The sequence below is a fragment of the Grus americana genome, unplaced genomic scaffold, assembly GCF_028858705.1.
Source record: "Grus americana isolate bGruAme1 unplaced genomic scaffold, bGruAme1.mat scaffold_778, whole genome shotgun sequence".
NCBI lineage: Eukaryota > Metazoa > Chordata > Aves > Gruiformes > Gruidae > Grus > Grus americana.
This window is the reverse complement of record NW_026561988.1, coordinates 278,836-294,991: the sequence shown is the minus strand read 5'-3', so window position 1 is coordinate 294,991 and position 16,156 is coordinate 278,836. Positions and strand designations below refer to the sequence as shown.

The following is a 16,156-nucleotide window of genomic DNA, read 5'->3' as shown; positions in this document are numbered from 1 at the left end:
GAAGCTGAGGGTGAGAATTCACTCATGGGCACCCAGGAATTTCAACTTTATTAACTTCCTGTCTTCTAAAAGCCTGAACAAGTGGTCAGAAGAGAAGGATGAAATGAGAGAGGATACTCACTGTTTTTTCAGGCCATACACAGCTGGATTTTTGCTACCAAGCGTGGTTTTTGAAAGTGTTCTGATATTGTGTGATTCCCTTTTTAGGTGCTAAAGACTGTCTAGAAAAGCACCGTCAAACATAAATAGCTGTACGGAGTGCTTTCCCTAATGTTGACAACATGAAGGGGAAGGGACAAAAGCTCCATTCAGGCTGGAAGTGGCCTTGCAAGATGTCTATAGACCAACATTGTGCTCAAAGCAGGGTCACACCAGGTTGCTCGTGGCTTTATCCAGATGTCTCTTTGAAACTTCCAGGGATGGAGGCAGTCTAAACTCTCTTCAAAAGGTCTTCCCAGGTCTGATTTGCCTCATGCATCAAAAATTTCTCCCTATATCGAGCCTGAGCCTCTCTTGTTGCCCGTTGCCTCTTGTCCTTGTGCCTTGCACCGCAATGTCTTCTTGGAAACTGCACCGAGGCAGTGCAAGGCTGTTCCATCCTCCCCCAAAAGCCCTCCGTTCTCCAGTCTGAACAAGTCCAGCTCCCTCAGCCCCTCCTAACAGGGCAGGTGCTCTAGCCATGACCATCTTTCTGGCCCTCCACTGAACTGGCTCCAGTTGGCCAATGTCTCTCTGGCATTACAGTGCATCAAAACATGCTAAAGTGTTCTGGATGCGGTCTAACGTGTGCTGAGTAGAGGAAGATGATAATCACTGCCACTGACTGTGCTCCTGCTCATACAGCCCAGGGTGCTGTTGGCCTTTGCTGAACGGCTCATGGTTTGCCTACTGTAACCCAAAGACCACCACAGCCTTTCCTGCAGAGCTGCTTCCTATACCTCGGCAGTCACAGGCCTCTGGCTTTGCAGGGGCTCAGTCCACCTCACGAGCAGGACTTTGGATTTGTCCTGACTGCATATCGCGAGGTTACCTCTGTGCCTCCAGCCTGTCTAGGTCCCTTGGGACGGCAGCCCTGTCCCCCAGTGTAGTGTCTGCTCTCCTCAAAGCGCTCTGTCATCTAGAAATCATATGAAAAAATACTCTCTCATCTTCTCTGCATCATTAAAAAGGCATTAAATGGGATAGATTGCAGGACAGACACCTGCAGGACCCTGTTAGATAGACACATCCAGGCACAGTAGCACACATTGACCACACCCATCCAAGCCTGAAAGTCCAACTGTCTTTTTGACCATCTACCTGTTCATCTATGTAGACCATAATGACCTTACTGGGACACCAGAACAGCGTGGGGAATGATGCTGAAAGCCTTGCTGACTTTGAGGTAAAGGGCAAGCGCTGCTCTCCCCGCATCCACCAATCCTGTCCTTCCATCACAGAAAGCAAAAAAGATGGGCAGGCACAGTCTACCATGGGTAAATCCAGTCACCTTCTCTTAATGCTCCCCAGAAATGGGATCCAAGTGCACGTGCTCTGGGGACAGCCTTTAGTTCCCCTGCTCATCCTTTTGGGTCTTTTTCAGAAAGTACATGCAGTGTTTGGGTGCTGCCAGTTGACAGGGACTTCCCCCAGTCTCCATGTCCTTTCCAAGATGATGGAGAGTGGCCTCCCTGTGGCATCGGCCTGCTCTCTCAGCTCCCTGGGATGCTGCCCCTTCACTCCCACAGACTGGTAAGGATTGAGCTTCCTCAGGTAACTCCTGACTTAATCCAAATTCGCCAACGGTTGTTCTCCTCCAGAGTCCTGCTCCAGGTAGAAAAGCCTCAGAGACCTTTCTGGAGGAGACGAAGGCAAGAAGGACACAGAGAACTCAGACCTATCAACACCTGCTCTTACTAAATTCAGCAGTGGCCACTCATTCTCTTTGTTTCTTAACTGTTCCTGAAGCAGCAGCAGCAGCAGCTCCTTTTGGTGTCCCTGTAGCCCTTGCAAGGGTCTACACTGGGAAGCTTTAGCTTCCAGGAAACCATCCCTACTTCTAAATCCCTCCTTGAGTCCCAGCATCCACCTCTTGGATGCTTTCTTTTTTCTATGGAGCTTCTTCATGAGGTCCCTTTTTAGCCAAGTTTCTGTCCCGAGATACCCGGTTGTTTTCCTGTGTATTAATGCGGACAGTTCTTTTGTGTGGAATGTGGTGTCCTGAAAGACCAGAAGTTCAGTGCAGCTCTGCTGCCCTTGAGTGCTGCTGCTGCTGCTACTGTGGGATTGCCCCCAAAAGTCCCCTGAGGAGGCTAAAATCTTCTCCTCTAGAGACCCAGCATCTCTACTTTGCTGCAGTCCTTTCTCATTCCCCTTGTGAGCTGAGATTTCATGGTCACTACAGCCCAGGCTCACACTCATTTTCACAGCCCTGATCAGCCCTCCCTCTGCAGGGACTGGATTTGGGTCAGCATCACCTTGGTTGGCCCACCTTGCACCTGTACAAAGAAGTTGTCCCAAGAGACCCAGAAGCCTGCTGGACAATATGCACCCTGCTGTGCACCCCTTCCAGTGAGCGCCAGAGTCATAAAAGTCCCCAATAAGACCTGGCGTCATTCATCTGGAGACTTCCTTGGGTTGCTTAATTAATGAAGGCGTAGTCCACTTCCTTACCCCGGTTGCAGGTTCTTCATCTCCCACCAGGATGCCACACTAAGTGGCCTGTCCTCTCACCCTCACCCACAAGGCTCACACAACCTGTTGCACATCCCGTAGAGGAGCACCATACGTACAACAAGCTCCTTCAGATGGAGGTCATCCCCCACCCCATCTTCCCGGCCTGCCTCTCCTGAAAAGCCCGTACGCACCATGGCAGCACCACTGTGAGCTGTCCCACCACCCCTCACCATTTACTCCATCAATGCCAAGAGTCTATAGTGGCACTTGGGACTCCGGCTCTCCAGCGGTCTGTGCCCCAGGCTGAGGCCATTGATGCACGTTTGGGCTGCAGCACCTCAGCCGTGGCACCAGGGAGAAGCTCAGACTTGTCACAGGCAAACCCAGGACCAAGTACCCAAGACCCATGCTTTGCATGAGACCAGAGACATGCTGGAGGAGATGGCAGATGTCAGTGTGAAGGCATAGAAAGAGGCAAATCTTCTCTCCCCAAGGCCAGAGGCAAGCAGGGCTGGTCTCTGCTGTCCTGGCAGGAGAGGGCTTTGCTCTCCGTGGTGTCTCTGCAGCCCCTGAGAGCCTGTGGTGGAGGCGAAGCTGATCTCAAGGAAGGACAGATGCTGCTGAAAATGTCTTTGGGTGTGGACATCCTGTGACCCAGGAAAACTCTGAAAATCCTTGGGCGGTTCCTTGCTTGTATCATCAAGTGAGTGAATAAGAGGTTGTCTTTAAGAAGAACCAGCAGACTTTGGGAGTAGGCAAATGAGTGGAGATCCCAGTGGGATATGCTTCCTGTGCATGAACTTCTGCATCAACTGGATGGAGCTGGGTCAGACCCCGTCTCATTGCAGTGGTGGGATTCAGTAGCTGGCCAACAGAAACTGATGCAATCGGACATGCCATCTGGAGTGTCTGTCTCACACCCACTCTGGACGCAGATGCCTTTCCTGTAGGTCCCGTGCGGTCCCTGCCAGCCACATGCACTTGTGCTGGAGGGCCCCGGCATCTCACATCATAGCACTGCAGGCCTGTGTTTGGCTGTTGAGTAGCTGCCCTGAATTGGCTTGGGCAACGTAGGGATGTCCATGAGACATCTGCCATTACAGTCAAAGGTGATCTAGTATCTACAGCTGATGCAGAAGATGGCTGACGGCTATGGCAAAGACTCCTTCTGGCCCCCTGACTACCTCAGTAGGCTGCCCTGGACGTAAGGAGTAGGGAAAAGTTCAGTTGTCCAAAATGTGGGCATCTGCTGTTGGCCAAAGGTATTCCCCTCTAAGCTCCAAGACCATGCCTCCAGATACTGCCCTGTCTCTATGAACGGCTCCATTGGAGCTTGCAGCTCCCTGCACATATCTTGGACCACGCCTGACACCTCAGATGTCACCAGGTGTTTGAGTCTGAACAGGTGACTCCTGGCCTCCATCTCCAGTAATTCCCATGGGAACTGAGACAAGCAGCTCCCAGGCAGCAGGTGCCTATTTGGTGCCCACCTGACCTGAGGCAAGAAGAATCCCACCTCCTGAGGCTTTGTGGGAGCCATAGGTGAGAGCTGAGTCCCCTTCCAGCCCCAGGACTGCAAACCAAGGATGAGATGCCTCAACTGAGTCAGCTGAGTCCCTTCCCTCAGCAGGGGTAAAGGAGAGCCCTCCCTGTCCCTACCTGGGTGTCCCGTCTAATGCCGACGCAAGGAAAGGAGATTCTTATGCCCAACGCTTTTTTTATTAGGAGGAAAGACTCTGCTGGAAAGTGGTTCTCCCCAGCTGTGGGAGGGAACATCAGTGATTCCTTCAGCCTGTTTCACAGCAGGTTCCTCTGGAGACCCAGCGACACCTTAAGAGAGCCCGGGGGGCGTGGGGGGACAGAGGAAGTGCTGCCTTGGGCTGGTCCTCTGCTGCTGAGCTGGGCTGGGCTCCTGGGATGGAGGGAGCTCGTGGCAAGCGGGCAGCGCTGCAGAGAGACAGCTCTGCCCAGGAGCAGCTCCTCTGCAAAGCGCAGCAGGGCTGAGGGCACTGCCTGCAGGCAGCGAGGGCAGACAAGAGGAACGAGAGAAGGTGAAAGACTTCTGGTGTGGGAGCTCACCGGGGAAAGAAATCTTCCCAGCCCTTGACACGGTAAGTCTCTGGCTGCAGGGCAATGCAGACGAGTGCCTGGAAGCCTGTACTAGACCTGGCCCATGCCACAACTGATAGGACCTGTCAGGATGGCTCTCCTGGCTTTTCTGGTGTGGAGGAGAAGGATCTGCTCCAGAGCAGGGCTTCCCTGCTGCATCCTCAGAGGGACAGGGCATGATGGGTCCCTCCTCCCAGCGATGGCTGCAGGGGTGCCAGGCTGGGTGTGGGGCTGCCCTGGGCTCCAGGCAGGGTCCTTGCAGCCCAAGGGGGCTCTGTGCCAGGACAGGGACTGTGCTGCCTGTGAGGAGCAGCACTCAGGTTTTCTGGGGAGCTCCCCACGGTGCTGTGGGGAGAAGGTCTGGGTGCAAGGAGCGACACCCGGCAGAGCATGACAGGGCAGGGTCCTTCTGCTGTTCAGAGGCTGCTGCATGGATCAGGGCCGCTCACAGCTCCAGATCCTCCCAGGGCTGGAGGGTCCAGGCAGGGGCTATCTGGAAACAAAGGTGCTTCCCTCAGGCTTCAATTTCATGCTTTGGGGGTGTGAAGGGAAACGGAGCTGCTCACATTTGAGAAGTGACTGAGATTCTTAACCATTACGTGGCATGATCAGAAGGTCTTCTAGGAACCTCAGAAAATGCCTTCGCCTACCCCTCAGCCTGCAGGCATCACCAGCATCACCTTGGCTGGCAACATCACGGTTCGTCTGACCTGCTCTTTACCCGTCGGAAGCAGGGAGATGTCTCTAGGCGGTGCCCTCCCAGGGAGAGTTTTCTGTAGGGCAACACTGAGTGCACCAACGGTGGGATGGGGTCTCTCAGAATTTCCTGTGAGGAAAACATTGTGGGGCAAAGCAGCAGGTTGAAAAGGACCAGGAAGCCGAGGGGTGGGCAGGGAAGAAGATGAAACTGAGAAGGCAATGTCATGGGAAGGAGAATTGGGAAAGTTCCCTGTCACCCCCTCCAGTGCAGACACCTTCCTCGGAGCAAGCCCCCTTGCCTCCTGTCTGACCCAGCAAAGTCTCTGCCCTCGTGGCCGTGGAGCACAAGGCATCAGCTGCCCCCTCTGCAGCCAGAGCTCCAGCAGAGCAGCGGTGCCTCTCTCCAGCCCTGTGCCCATTTTTCTCTGCGCAGCACAGGGGCTGAGCGTGACTGCCTTGCAGCATCGCTGTCTGGGAGGCTGCCTGCACGGCTGGTGAAGGTGACGACTGTCTTAAGTGCCTTTCCTTCTGTTTGTGGTGCTGCTCCTCCTCTTCCCGCCTGTCTGTGCTGCTCCTGCTCCTGCTCGTGGGCTCTGTGGGGTTGGGGGAGTTTCAGACAGTGACCCTTGAAGCCCTGCCAGGCAGGGGTCTGCATGGGAGTGAGGTGCCCCAGCCCCCTTCGAACCCACGGGGGCAGATGCGTCCCCCAGAGCGACTCCGGGATCACTTCAGCACTTGTCTGAGCTGCTCCTTAGCCCCTGCACACACAGAGATTTCTCTGGCCGGTGCCCTGCTGCCAGGAGGGGTCTGTAGGGAAGAGCCGAGCACACAGCGGGTGGCATGAGAGCTGTGAGCACTGGCAGGGAGGAGACTTGGGGGCAGAGAAACGGGTCCCAGCAGGGACAGCTCCAGGCAGTGGTGACATGGGCAGGGAGTGAGAGGGAGCTGCTCCCAGAAATGCCACGGAGGGGGCATTTGGCATCTCCCTGCCATGCCCTGCAGTGCAGACACTTTCCCCAGAGCAACTCCCTGGTCTCCTCTCCCACCCAGCAGATATTCCCACCCTTAATGTCACAGGGACTTGATCATGCGTTTCCTTCCCAGCGGCCCAACCACCGAAGAGGAGAAACACTCAAGCGTCCAGCTGTGTCTCCCTGTCCTGACTCCCTTGGCAGGAGTACTTTGGCATTTTCCCCTCTTGTCCCTGCCGCCCTTGTTCTTCCCCGTTAATCACTGGTGTGAGGGGCGAGGACTAGGGTGCAGCTCAGACACCAGTGCTGCATGTTGTCTCATGCAGATGGATCCATGGAGGAAAAGCATCCGCGTCCTCTCCTAATGTTTGGGGCTCTGGGCACTGCGGTGTATGGGGCCAGGAGTGAGCTTACTCTTCCTGCAGGACCCCTCATATTTATGACATTCAGGTATTTTCTTGGGGGGAATGGGTGGGAGTGGGTCCTGCTTGGCTGCAGGCTGCCCTCCAAAAGGGCCTAGCTCTCCCAGGGCATCTCTGTGTCACCTAGCAGTCCCATGGAGAAGACAGGCAGCTGCAATGAGCCCTCTGTGTCCCTGCCTAGGAGGGGAGAGCTGAGATCCTCCAGTGTCCAGTTTCTTCTCAGAGGAACATCTGGGTGCAATCGTCCTCCAGCTCAAAGAGGTGCCAGCGCAGGCCAGCCGAGACCAGGGCTGATGGACAGATCGACTCTCTTCACTCTGTATTGAGGAGCAGTTCCTTTGTCTCTCAGAACCCACAAGGTTTCCCCTGGAGCGCAGAAGAAATGCCAAGGGTTTATGCCTTTAAAAAATCCCTCGGGTGTGGATAGGCAAACAGAACAAAGTAAGCAAACCGAAATGCCCACAGCTCTACTCTGCAGTCGGGTGTACTGGGACCAACAATCCTGAAAAGCTCTTTGCAATTATGACTGGACTTAACCTGATATCACCCTATGTTCCTGTTTAGCTCTTGCTGTAAGCGGGACAAAGTCCTCCAGAGCCCCCAGAAGAGCTCCCTGCTCCTATGGCACCCACAAGCAGCACCAACCTGAACGTAGCAAAGACACCTGCCAAAGGTCTTCCTGAAAGGGGAAAAGCGCTTTGGGAGGTTTCCATGAGAAATGCAGTAGGTTAAGCTCTATTCTAACTCTTCCCTGTCTTTTCCTCCATGCACAGACCTCTGTGAGCAGCAGCCGCAGATGGCCAACAGCAGCTCCATGACCCAGTTCCTCCTCCTGGCATTCGCAGACACACGGGAGCTGCAGCTCTTGCACTTCTGGCTCTTCCTGGGCATCTACCTGGCTGCCCTCCTGGGAAACGGCCTCATCATCACTGCCATAGCCTGTGACCACCACCTCCACACCCCCATGTACTTCTTCCTCCTCAACCTCTCCCTCCTCGACCTGGGCTCCATCTCCACCACTCTCCCCAAAGCCACGGCCAACTCCCTCTGGGACACCAGGGCCATGTCCTACGCAGGATGTGCTGCACAGGTCTTTTTCTTTCTCTTCTTTATTGTAGGGGAGTATTGTCTTCTCACTGTCATGGCCTATGACCGCTACGTTGCCATCTGCAAACCCCTGCACTACGGGACCCTCCTGGGCAGCAGAGCTTGTGCCCACATGGCAGCAGCTGCCTGGGGCAGTGGGTTTCTCACTGCTCTGCTGCACACGGCCAATACATTTTCCCTACCCCTCTGCCACGGCAATGCTGTGGACCAGTTCTTCTGTGAAATCCCCCAGATCCTCAAGCTCTCCTGCTCAGATGCCTACCTCAGGGAAGTTGGGCTTCTTGTGGTTAGTGCCTGTTTAGCCTTTGGGTGTTTTGTTTTCATTGTGGTGTCCTATGTGCAGATCTTCAGGGCCGTGCTGAGGATCCCCTCTGAGCAGGGACGGCACAAAGCCTTTTCCACGTGCCTCCCTCACCTGGCCGTGGTCTCCCTGTTTATCAGCACTGGTATGTTTACCTACCTGAAGCCCCCATCCATCTCCTCCCCATCCCTCAATCTCTTCATGGCAGTGCTGTACTCAGTGGTGCCTCCAACCATGAACCCCCTCATCCACAGCATGAGGAACCATGAGATCAAGGATGCCCTCAGGAAACTAATGACTGGATGATTTCCAGAAACAATAAAATGCCTGTTTTCTTCTTCAGAATATTCATAATATATCTCATTAGAGGCCCAGCCAGTCTCCTGGAAGTTTTTTTAATGATCATTTTGGTCTTGGGGGAAGGGGGTTTGTGGGGGGTGTGTGAAGTTTGGGTTATTTGTTTTTTGTTTTACTTATCTGAATGCTTTCCACAAAGAAATGTCTTTATTTGACCCATTTCTAATTCACAATCTATCCAGCTTTTGTGTGACCTGGAGGCTGTGCAAATGAGGAGTCATACCCTCTGGGTGTTTAAACAAAATAAAGTGCCCTGCGTTGACTCTTTTTTCTGAGGTCCTTCCTCCAAGACCTGCTCTGCAGCTGCGGGGAGCCTGTGTGCAGAGGGGAAGAAGAAAAGAGCGTCAGCACAGCCGCACTGCCAGGGAGCACCAGCACTTGGTCTTTCCCAAGCTGTTCTCCTTCCATTTCCATGCTCTCCTGAGCCCTTTTTTGGTGGAAGGCCTGGGGGCTCATGAAGCTTGGTTACAGTCCTGCTGTGTGGTGGTCCTGTGACCGCAGGCAGGGAGAGGCAACGGGCACTTCTGATACAGAGCTGGCCTCCATAGCAGCATTTCCATCATACAAGGGGATCTTCTCAGGGCAGTGCCCGAAGGCTTAGGTGTTCAGAAGCTGGTCTCAAGAACATGCCCAAAGAATAGACTCTGCAGAGAGGCTTGTTGCTTTGCTTGTTTCTCTGTGGGCTCAGTAGGATGAGATCAAGGTCCCAGTGTGGTCTGCTAGGGACTGACGTCTGGTACCGGTGTTGCTTGTTGGTGGCCAACACCCATGCAGATGGGGAATGGTTCCCAACTCACCTGCCTGGGGCTCTACAGCAGTTCACAGGGCTGCTGGCAAGTGAATGTTTTTCTGGAGGGACTCAGGAGCTGCCAGAAGAGCACAGGGGATCTGCAGGGACAGCGTGTGCCGGGGAGTCAGCGGTGGATGGAGCCCCACTGAGCGTGAGCCTGTCCAAGGTGGAGACCAGAGGTAAAGTGCCAAATCTGGGTGTGAACAGGAAAGTCCGAGCTCTGCAACGCAGGAGACACAACGGGCACAAGGAAAGCAGTCTGGTGAGTGATGCGTTATCACCCTCAGTGAAATGACATAGGCTGGATGCATTGCAGCACCAAAATGCATCTCATGGCCTTGGAAGTGAGGCAGGGTACCTCTGCGCACCCTCCATGGCCTCAGAAGAACTTGTGTGGGAGGCAGTCAATGGCAGTGACAGCCCTGAGCTAGGTCTGCCACGCAGCCCGACCGGCACCGGCCCTGCAGAGTCAGCCCGTGGCGCCGGGCACCGCAGCCCACGCGCTCTGCAGAGCAGCACCACCAGCTCAGGGGCTGCGGGGAGCATGAGGAGAGGGTGCGGGAATGGCCGGCCAGGCCAACACAGACATGCTCACCTGGGGAAAGGCTCTGTGGGGAAATGGAATGTCCTGGGAGAAGAGCAGGGCACCACGTGTGTGCAAGGCAAGAGAAATCCTTCGACCGGGCAGGCTGCCCTATCCTTAGGGCCGCAGGAGCTGCCTGAGGAGCCGCAGGGCCAGGACTCTGTGCTGTCCTGGGGAGTGGGACTGGCACGGGGGGCTGCAGGCTGTCTGGGGTGGGGATCTTGTCAGCATGCCAGCCAGAGACACAGTCACCGACCTCCATTTCCTGCTGTGGGGCCAGTCCCAACCTGGGCTGCTGTGCTGGGCTGTGCTGGGGCAAGGGCAGGCAGATGGGGAGAGCTGGGGAGGGGCTGGGCTGGGAAGTGCCAGGGAGAGGAAAACACCAGTGATCAGCTACAGTGCGTGAGTGCGGAGGTTGGGGGCACACGGCAGTGTCCTTGCACAGCCAGGCCTCCTGAGAGAGAGAAGGAGGACCGGCAGAGCAGAGTCTGCTCTGGGCCCTTATTCGCTGGACATCCCGGGGAAGTTGCCCCAGGGCAGCCATCACAGAGCAGCCAATAACAAGCACCATTTCCAGCACTGGCCTCTCAGCCCAGCTCAGAGAGGCTGTTCTTCCCTCCCCAGAGGGACATTGAATGACAAGGTCAGAAGTCCAAGTTTGCATGCTTCAGACGAGACATAAGCATGCACAGTGTGTGTGTGTGGGGAGATGAACCCAAGTGAGCACAAATGCCATCAGCTATTCCCATGGCCTCACCATCGCCACCATAGCCTGCAACCAGTGCCTTCAGACCCCCATGTACTTCTTCCTCCTCGACCTGGGCTCTGTCTCCACTGCTCTTCCATCATGGCATCATCGATCCATGGCCAATTACCTCTGAGACAAGAGTGCAATTTCTTTCTTGGGATGCGCTGCTCAAATATTTTGGTTTCTCTTTTTAGTTGTAGCAGTGTTTTCTCCTCACTGTCATGGCCTATGACCGCTACGTTGCCATCTGCAAACCCCTGCACTACGGGACCCTCCTGGGCAGCAGAGCTTGTGCCCACATGGCAGCAGCTGCCTGGGGCAGTGGGTTTCTCTATGCCAGTGTGCACACGGCCAATACATTTTTAATACCTCTCTGCCAAGGATATACCCTGGACCATTTCTTACGTGAAATCCCCCAGATCCTCAAGCTCTCCTGCTCAGATGCCTACCTCAGGGAAGTTGGCCTTCTTGTGGTTAGTGGTTTTCTTGTTTGGGGATGTTTTGTTTTCATTGTGGTGTCCTATGTGCAGATCTTCAGGGCTGTGCTGAGGATCCCCTCTGAGCAGGGACGGCACAAAGCCTTTTCCATGTGCCTCCCTCACCTGGCCGTGGTCTCCCTGTTTATCAACACTATGATGATGGCCTACCTGAAGCCCCATTCCATCTCCTCCCCATTCCTGTATCTGGCGATGGCAGTTCTGTTCATGGTTCTACATCCAACAGTGAACCCCCTCATCTACAGCATGAGGAACCCGGAGCTCAAGGATGCCCTGAGGAAACTGATTAGATGGTATTTAACAGCCAGAGACTGTGTAATTTCCTCTGCAAATCACTCCCAATATATATCTTGACAGTCTAAGCCTGTCTTTCCTTCTCTTCGTTTATTCTTTTTTATTTTCTCTCTTTTTTTCCTTTTCCACTTTTGATGATGCTGTCTGCAAAGAAATGTCTTTATTCACCCCCTCCGTCCTAGGTATCCACCTGTCTTGTGTGACCCACAGTGTCTGTGTAAATGAGGAGCCAGACTCTCTCTGCATTTAAGCAAAATAAATTAACCAGCAGCATCTTTTTGTCTGAAGTCAACCCTTAGGGGGGCAGGAATGAATGAGAAATCAAAGCACTTTTGTCCCATGGTTTAATCCCAAGCAGCAACCAAGCCCTACACAGCCGTTCGCTCACTCCAACCACGGCAGCATGGGGGAGAAAATCATAAGGGTAAAAGTGCAAAGACTTGTGGGTTGAGATAAAGACAGTTTAATAGGTAAAAGTCGTGCATGCAAGCAAAGTAAAATAAGGAACTCCTTCACCATTTCCCATCAGCAGGCAGGTATTCAGCCATCTCCAGGAAAGCAGAGCTCCATCACGTGTAACGGTTACTTGGGAAGACAAATGCCATCACTCTGAACGTCCCCTTCTACCTTTTAAAGTAAAGTGTTAATTCCAGGCATTCACAGGAAAACGAGGACTCTGCGATCACAGGAGAGGCAGCGGGAGCCCCGCTGGCACAGGGAAGGGAGACTGGAGAGCTGTTAGCTGAGGAGCTCCAGCGCCAGGATTGCCATGCTGTCCTGGAGAGTGGGGCTGGTGGGGGCAGAGAAGGGGGCAAATGCAGTCAGCATGGAGGGTCACCTACAGTAGGAACGGAGGAGAGCCAGAGGGTGAGTGGCCTCTGTTTCCTCATGCCCTTGCGGCCAGGTCAAGCCCTGGGACCGACGGGGAGCCGGAACCCCCTGCTCTGCCCCCCAGGACCTGCTGTGCCCTTCAGAGGGGCTGGGGCTGTGGGCTGAGTGCCCAGAGCTCTGCAGCACCCTGCCGTGGGCACTGCCGTGGGCCAGCCCAGACTTGGCCACTGTACTGGGAAGAGGCGAGGAGAATTAGGGATTGCTGGGGAGGGGTTGGGCTGGGTTGAAATGTGCCCAGGAGAGAACAAACACAGTGTAGAGCTAAGCTGTGTGAGTGTGCAGGGTGGGGGCATGTGGCAGGGTGCAGATCACGGTGCAGAGCCAAGGGTCACGGTGAAGGAAGCAAGGAGCAAAGGTGCAGAAGAGAGGGGCCCAGTCTGTGCCTTTTTCCCTGGACGCCCTAGGGACGCTGCCCCGGCAGGGCAATTTTCCCTGGCTGCCCCACACACTGGCCATTTCCATCTCTGGCCATACACCTCAGTCCTGAGGAGGGACCTTTGCTGCATGGCCACCTCTGTCCTCCTCCGGGCCTTCATGATACCCAACTCCACTGCCATTATTAATAAAAAGAAAACGAGTTTCCTACTGACACTCATTACAATCCAAGTCCCATAGCTCTTGCCACAGCTGGTCTCTCAGCCAAGCCCATTCTCAGGCAGGTCCAGCTAGATCAGGGGTTCATGGTCTTGTCTCAAGAGATATTGAAAAAATCCATTGTTTGAGATCCCACCAACTGGCCTGGGTCTTTCTTCTAGTGTTTGACTCCGAGGGATTTCTCAAAAAAACCCCCAACTCTCTCCATCTTTCCTTGTCCATAATGGTCTCCAGGCCCCAACCATCCTTCTTGCCTTTGCAGGACTTGCTCCAATCTGTCAAGGTCTTTCTTGTGCTGGGGAGCTGCAAACTGGACACAGCACTCCTGATGTGGTGGTTCTGTAGTGGCTTAGCCTTGGCCAGCAGCCAGACACCCACTCAGATGCTCATTCACAGCCCCAACTCAAAAAGACAAAGGGAGACAATAAGATAGATTAGCTCACAGGTCAAGATAAAGACCGGAAGATCACTTACTAATTACTGTCATTGGCAAAGAAGAGCTGACTTGGGGAAAATCAATTTAATTTATTGTCAATTAAAACAGACTTTTGATATGACAAAAATATGAAAGACCATTCCCCCTTCATTCCCAATTCTTCTACCTGCCCCAACCCTGAGAGGTGCAGGGGGGATGGTGAATGAGGGGTTACGGTCAGCACAGAACCTCTCTGCCACTCCTTCTTCGTCACACTTTTTCACAGAGATGTGATGTCAATGGAAGAAGAGCCGAGGTGGGGATGGACACCTCCCAGGGCTTTTGTGGTAGGTGGAGATAGAACATATTTAGGAGAGACCAGCAGGGAAGATGAGAAGTGGGGGATGCCCTGTGGGATGTCAGGGCAGCTCAGATAAATGGACATTCTCTATGGAACACGCAACAGGTTAAATGGAGGCGTGGGGGTGTGTGTGCGTCAGCTTCTAAATGGGCCATCCAGTCTTCTGCTCACCTGGATGGGGTACTCCCAAAAGAGGAAGAACTGGTCAGGCATGTGAAGACCAGTGTCAGCCTGGTCTGCAGTGACCATGTGGTCTCCCACATCCCCAGGGACGAGGGGAAGGAGATTAGCAGAGCACAGGCCCTGCACATGAGGGAATGAGACTTTGGCCTCCTGCGGGCACTGGCAGGTGGGATGCCACGGGGGCAGTGTCAGGGCCCTGAGAGCATCCATCGGCCTTCATGGCCCTGACCAGCATAACCTGCAGCCTCCACCTGCATCCCTGCCCATGGGCCCAGGAGCCCATTGAAGCCCACTTTCAGCCCCAGCTTGATCTGCACTGCAGGTGTATGGGTCTCCAGTCACAGCCATAGACACAGCCTGGGCTGTCCATGGACCTTGTCGATTCAGACTTGCAGATTCACTTCCTAGCTGGATTCTTTGTGGGGTGTACAATGAAATGACACCATCACCCTCCAGCTGCCACACCACAGCTGATTCATGGAGGCCTAGGGCCTTTCTGCTGCCTTTCTTCTCATCACTTGGTCAGGTTTTGGCAGGAGAGCAAGGAAAAGCAGGTGAGGAAAAGCAGGGTGCCAACGATTGAAAGCAGAGAGCAGAGCCTTCACATGTGAAATGATCTAAAGCCTATACCAGTTCAAAAGTGTTTTCTTCAGCTCCTTCCTATGAGGCATTGAATCTGTAGCAGGAACGTGGAAGCTCTGAGATGCCTCCATATCCCTCTCTTTGAGCAATGAGGTTGATAGTACCCAAGTCAGAGGCTTTCTTTCAATTCTGTTTACAGTCTAAAGCACTCCATGGGCTGGAGATATGCCAGGGAACTTGCATAAGGAACCCACTCCTTGGAAAAGAAGGTGCGTGTTCCCAGGAATCTCAGGAGGCATGGCCTACCGATAGCGGTGTTCAGGGAGCTGGTGAGATGCCTCGTCTCCAGTTCTGTAATGGTGACCTGGTTTGTGTGTAAATTCTCTCTGTGGATGCTGACATTTCCTGAGCAACCTGGTCTGATCTCAGAGCTGGCCCTGCTTTGAGCTGGGCATTGCACTTGAGACCTCCAGAGCTCCCTTCCACCCTGAATTATCCTATGATGTAGAGAGCCTCACCTCCAGCTTAATCTCTTCCTGTACAGCACGTGCCAAGGAACAAGCTCTTGGAAGGCTTGGCAGGAGGAGACTGCTGGGGGACTCTAGTCCATCCTCCACGTAGCTGTGACTTTGCGGAGCTGAAACCTGAAGAGCTCCAAAGGTGGAGGTCACAGCAGTGCTCCTTCTAGTCCATGTTATTTTTTCTAAGGCTCAGCCCAAAACTCCCAAGAGGCACTTTGTGGCTGTTTCCTCTGTCAGTTCTTTGGCCACTGCAGAAGAGAGCTCGGCTCCCTCATCTCTCAAGGTAGGTAGGTGCAGGCTCTTATGAGGTTGCCCAATGCCTTCCCTTCAGCCAGCTAGAGAGGCCCAGTTCCCTCAGACTCTCCTACAGCTCAGGCTTTAGGCTCCTCACTCCATTTTGGCAGACCTCCCCCGGACACTCTCCATTTTCTCCATTTTCCTTTTGGAATGTGAAGCCCACTGGCTCCTACGGCAGCCATCATGACTCACAGGCCCTTCTCCTCCAGGCACCCCTTAGCCTGCGTGGTCACCGCCCATGCTGCTGCACGGAGTTGTTCTGCAGCTTTTCCTTCTAAATCTTCAAGTTTCGGCTGGCCAAATCCCCAGGTGTGTCAAGGTCCCTCTGGAATGAACCTCCAACATTGAAAGTACCTGTGCTGATGTTCATCCTGAGCCATGGTGCCTCTAACAAGGTGATAACTTAGGTAGCTACAGGACACTACAGATGAGAAAAAGAGTACTAGTGTAGTGTAGTTGCTAATCAAGGCAGAAAGCACCGTTATAACCACCTCAGAAACACCAAATAAGGGTTCAAAGGGAGAATGTGCAGGGCCTGTGAGGAAATGGATAAAAGGGGTTGTCTTTTTGCATGGGAGGGGATAAGGAGTAGGACTGGAGAGGTGGGAAGGGAGTGACAAGGGAATGAATGGTGAAGCAAAGGAAATGGTCAGGACAGTTTGGGGATACCTGTCAAGCAGGCCTGCACCTGAGCAGCAGTGCCTGGAGCAAGGCATGAGAGCTGCAGCTGCTCTGACTAAACTAAGGACCTGACTTACTTCCATGGTCACAGGGAACCT

The 16,156-nt window shown here is 53.9% G+C and overlaps 1 protein-coding gene and 1 pseudogene across 1 annotated transcript; both read left to right on the top strand.

Annotated features, from left to right (window-relative positions):
- Nucleotides 1-4,330: 4,330 nt before the first annotated feature.
- LOC129201110 (olfactory receptor 14J1-like) overlaps nucleotides 4,331-16,156 on the top strand; it is a 32,861-nt pseudogene continuing 21,035 nt past the window's right edge.
- LOC129201111 (olfactory receptor 14J1-like) lies at nucleotides 7,653-8,570 on the top strand. The gene has a single exon (XM_054812274.1). The coding sequence runs from the start codon at nucleotides 7,653-7,655 to the stop codon at nucleotides 8,568-8,570; it is 918 nt and encodes a 305-aa protein (XP_054668249.1).

Excerpts from the sequence above, each read along its gene's own strand:
- LOC129201111 (XM_054812274.1), top strand. The coding sequence starts at position 7,653 with ATGGCCAACAGCAGCTCCATGACCCAGTTCCTCCTCCTGGCATTCGCA.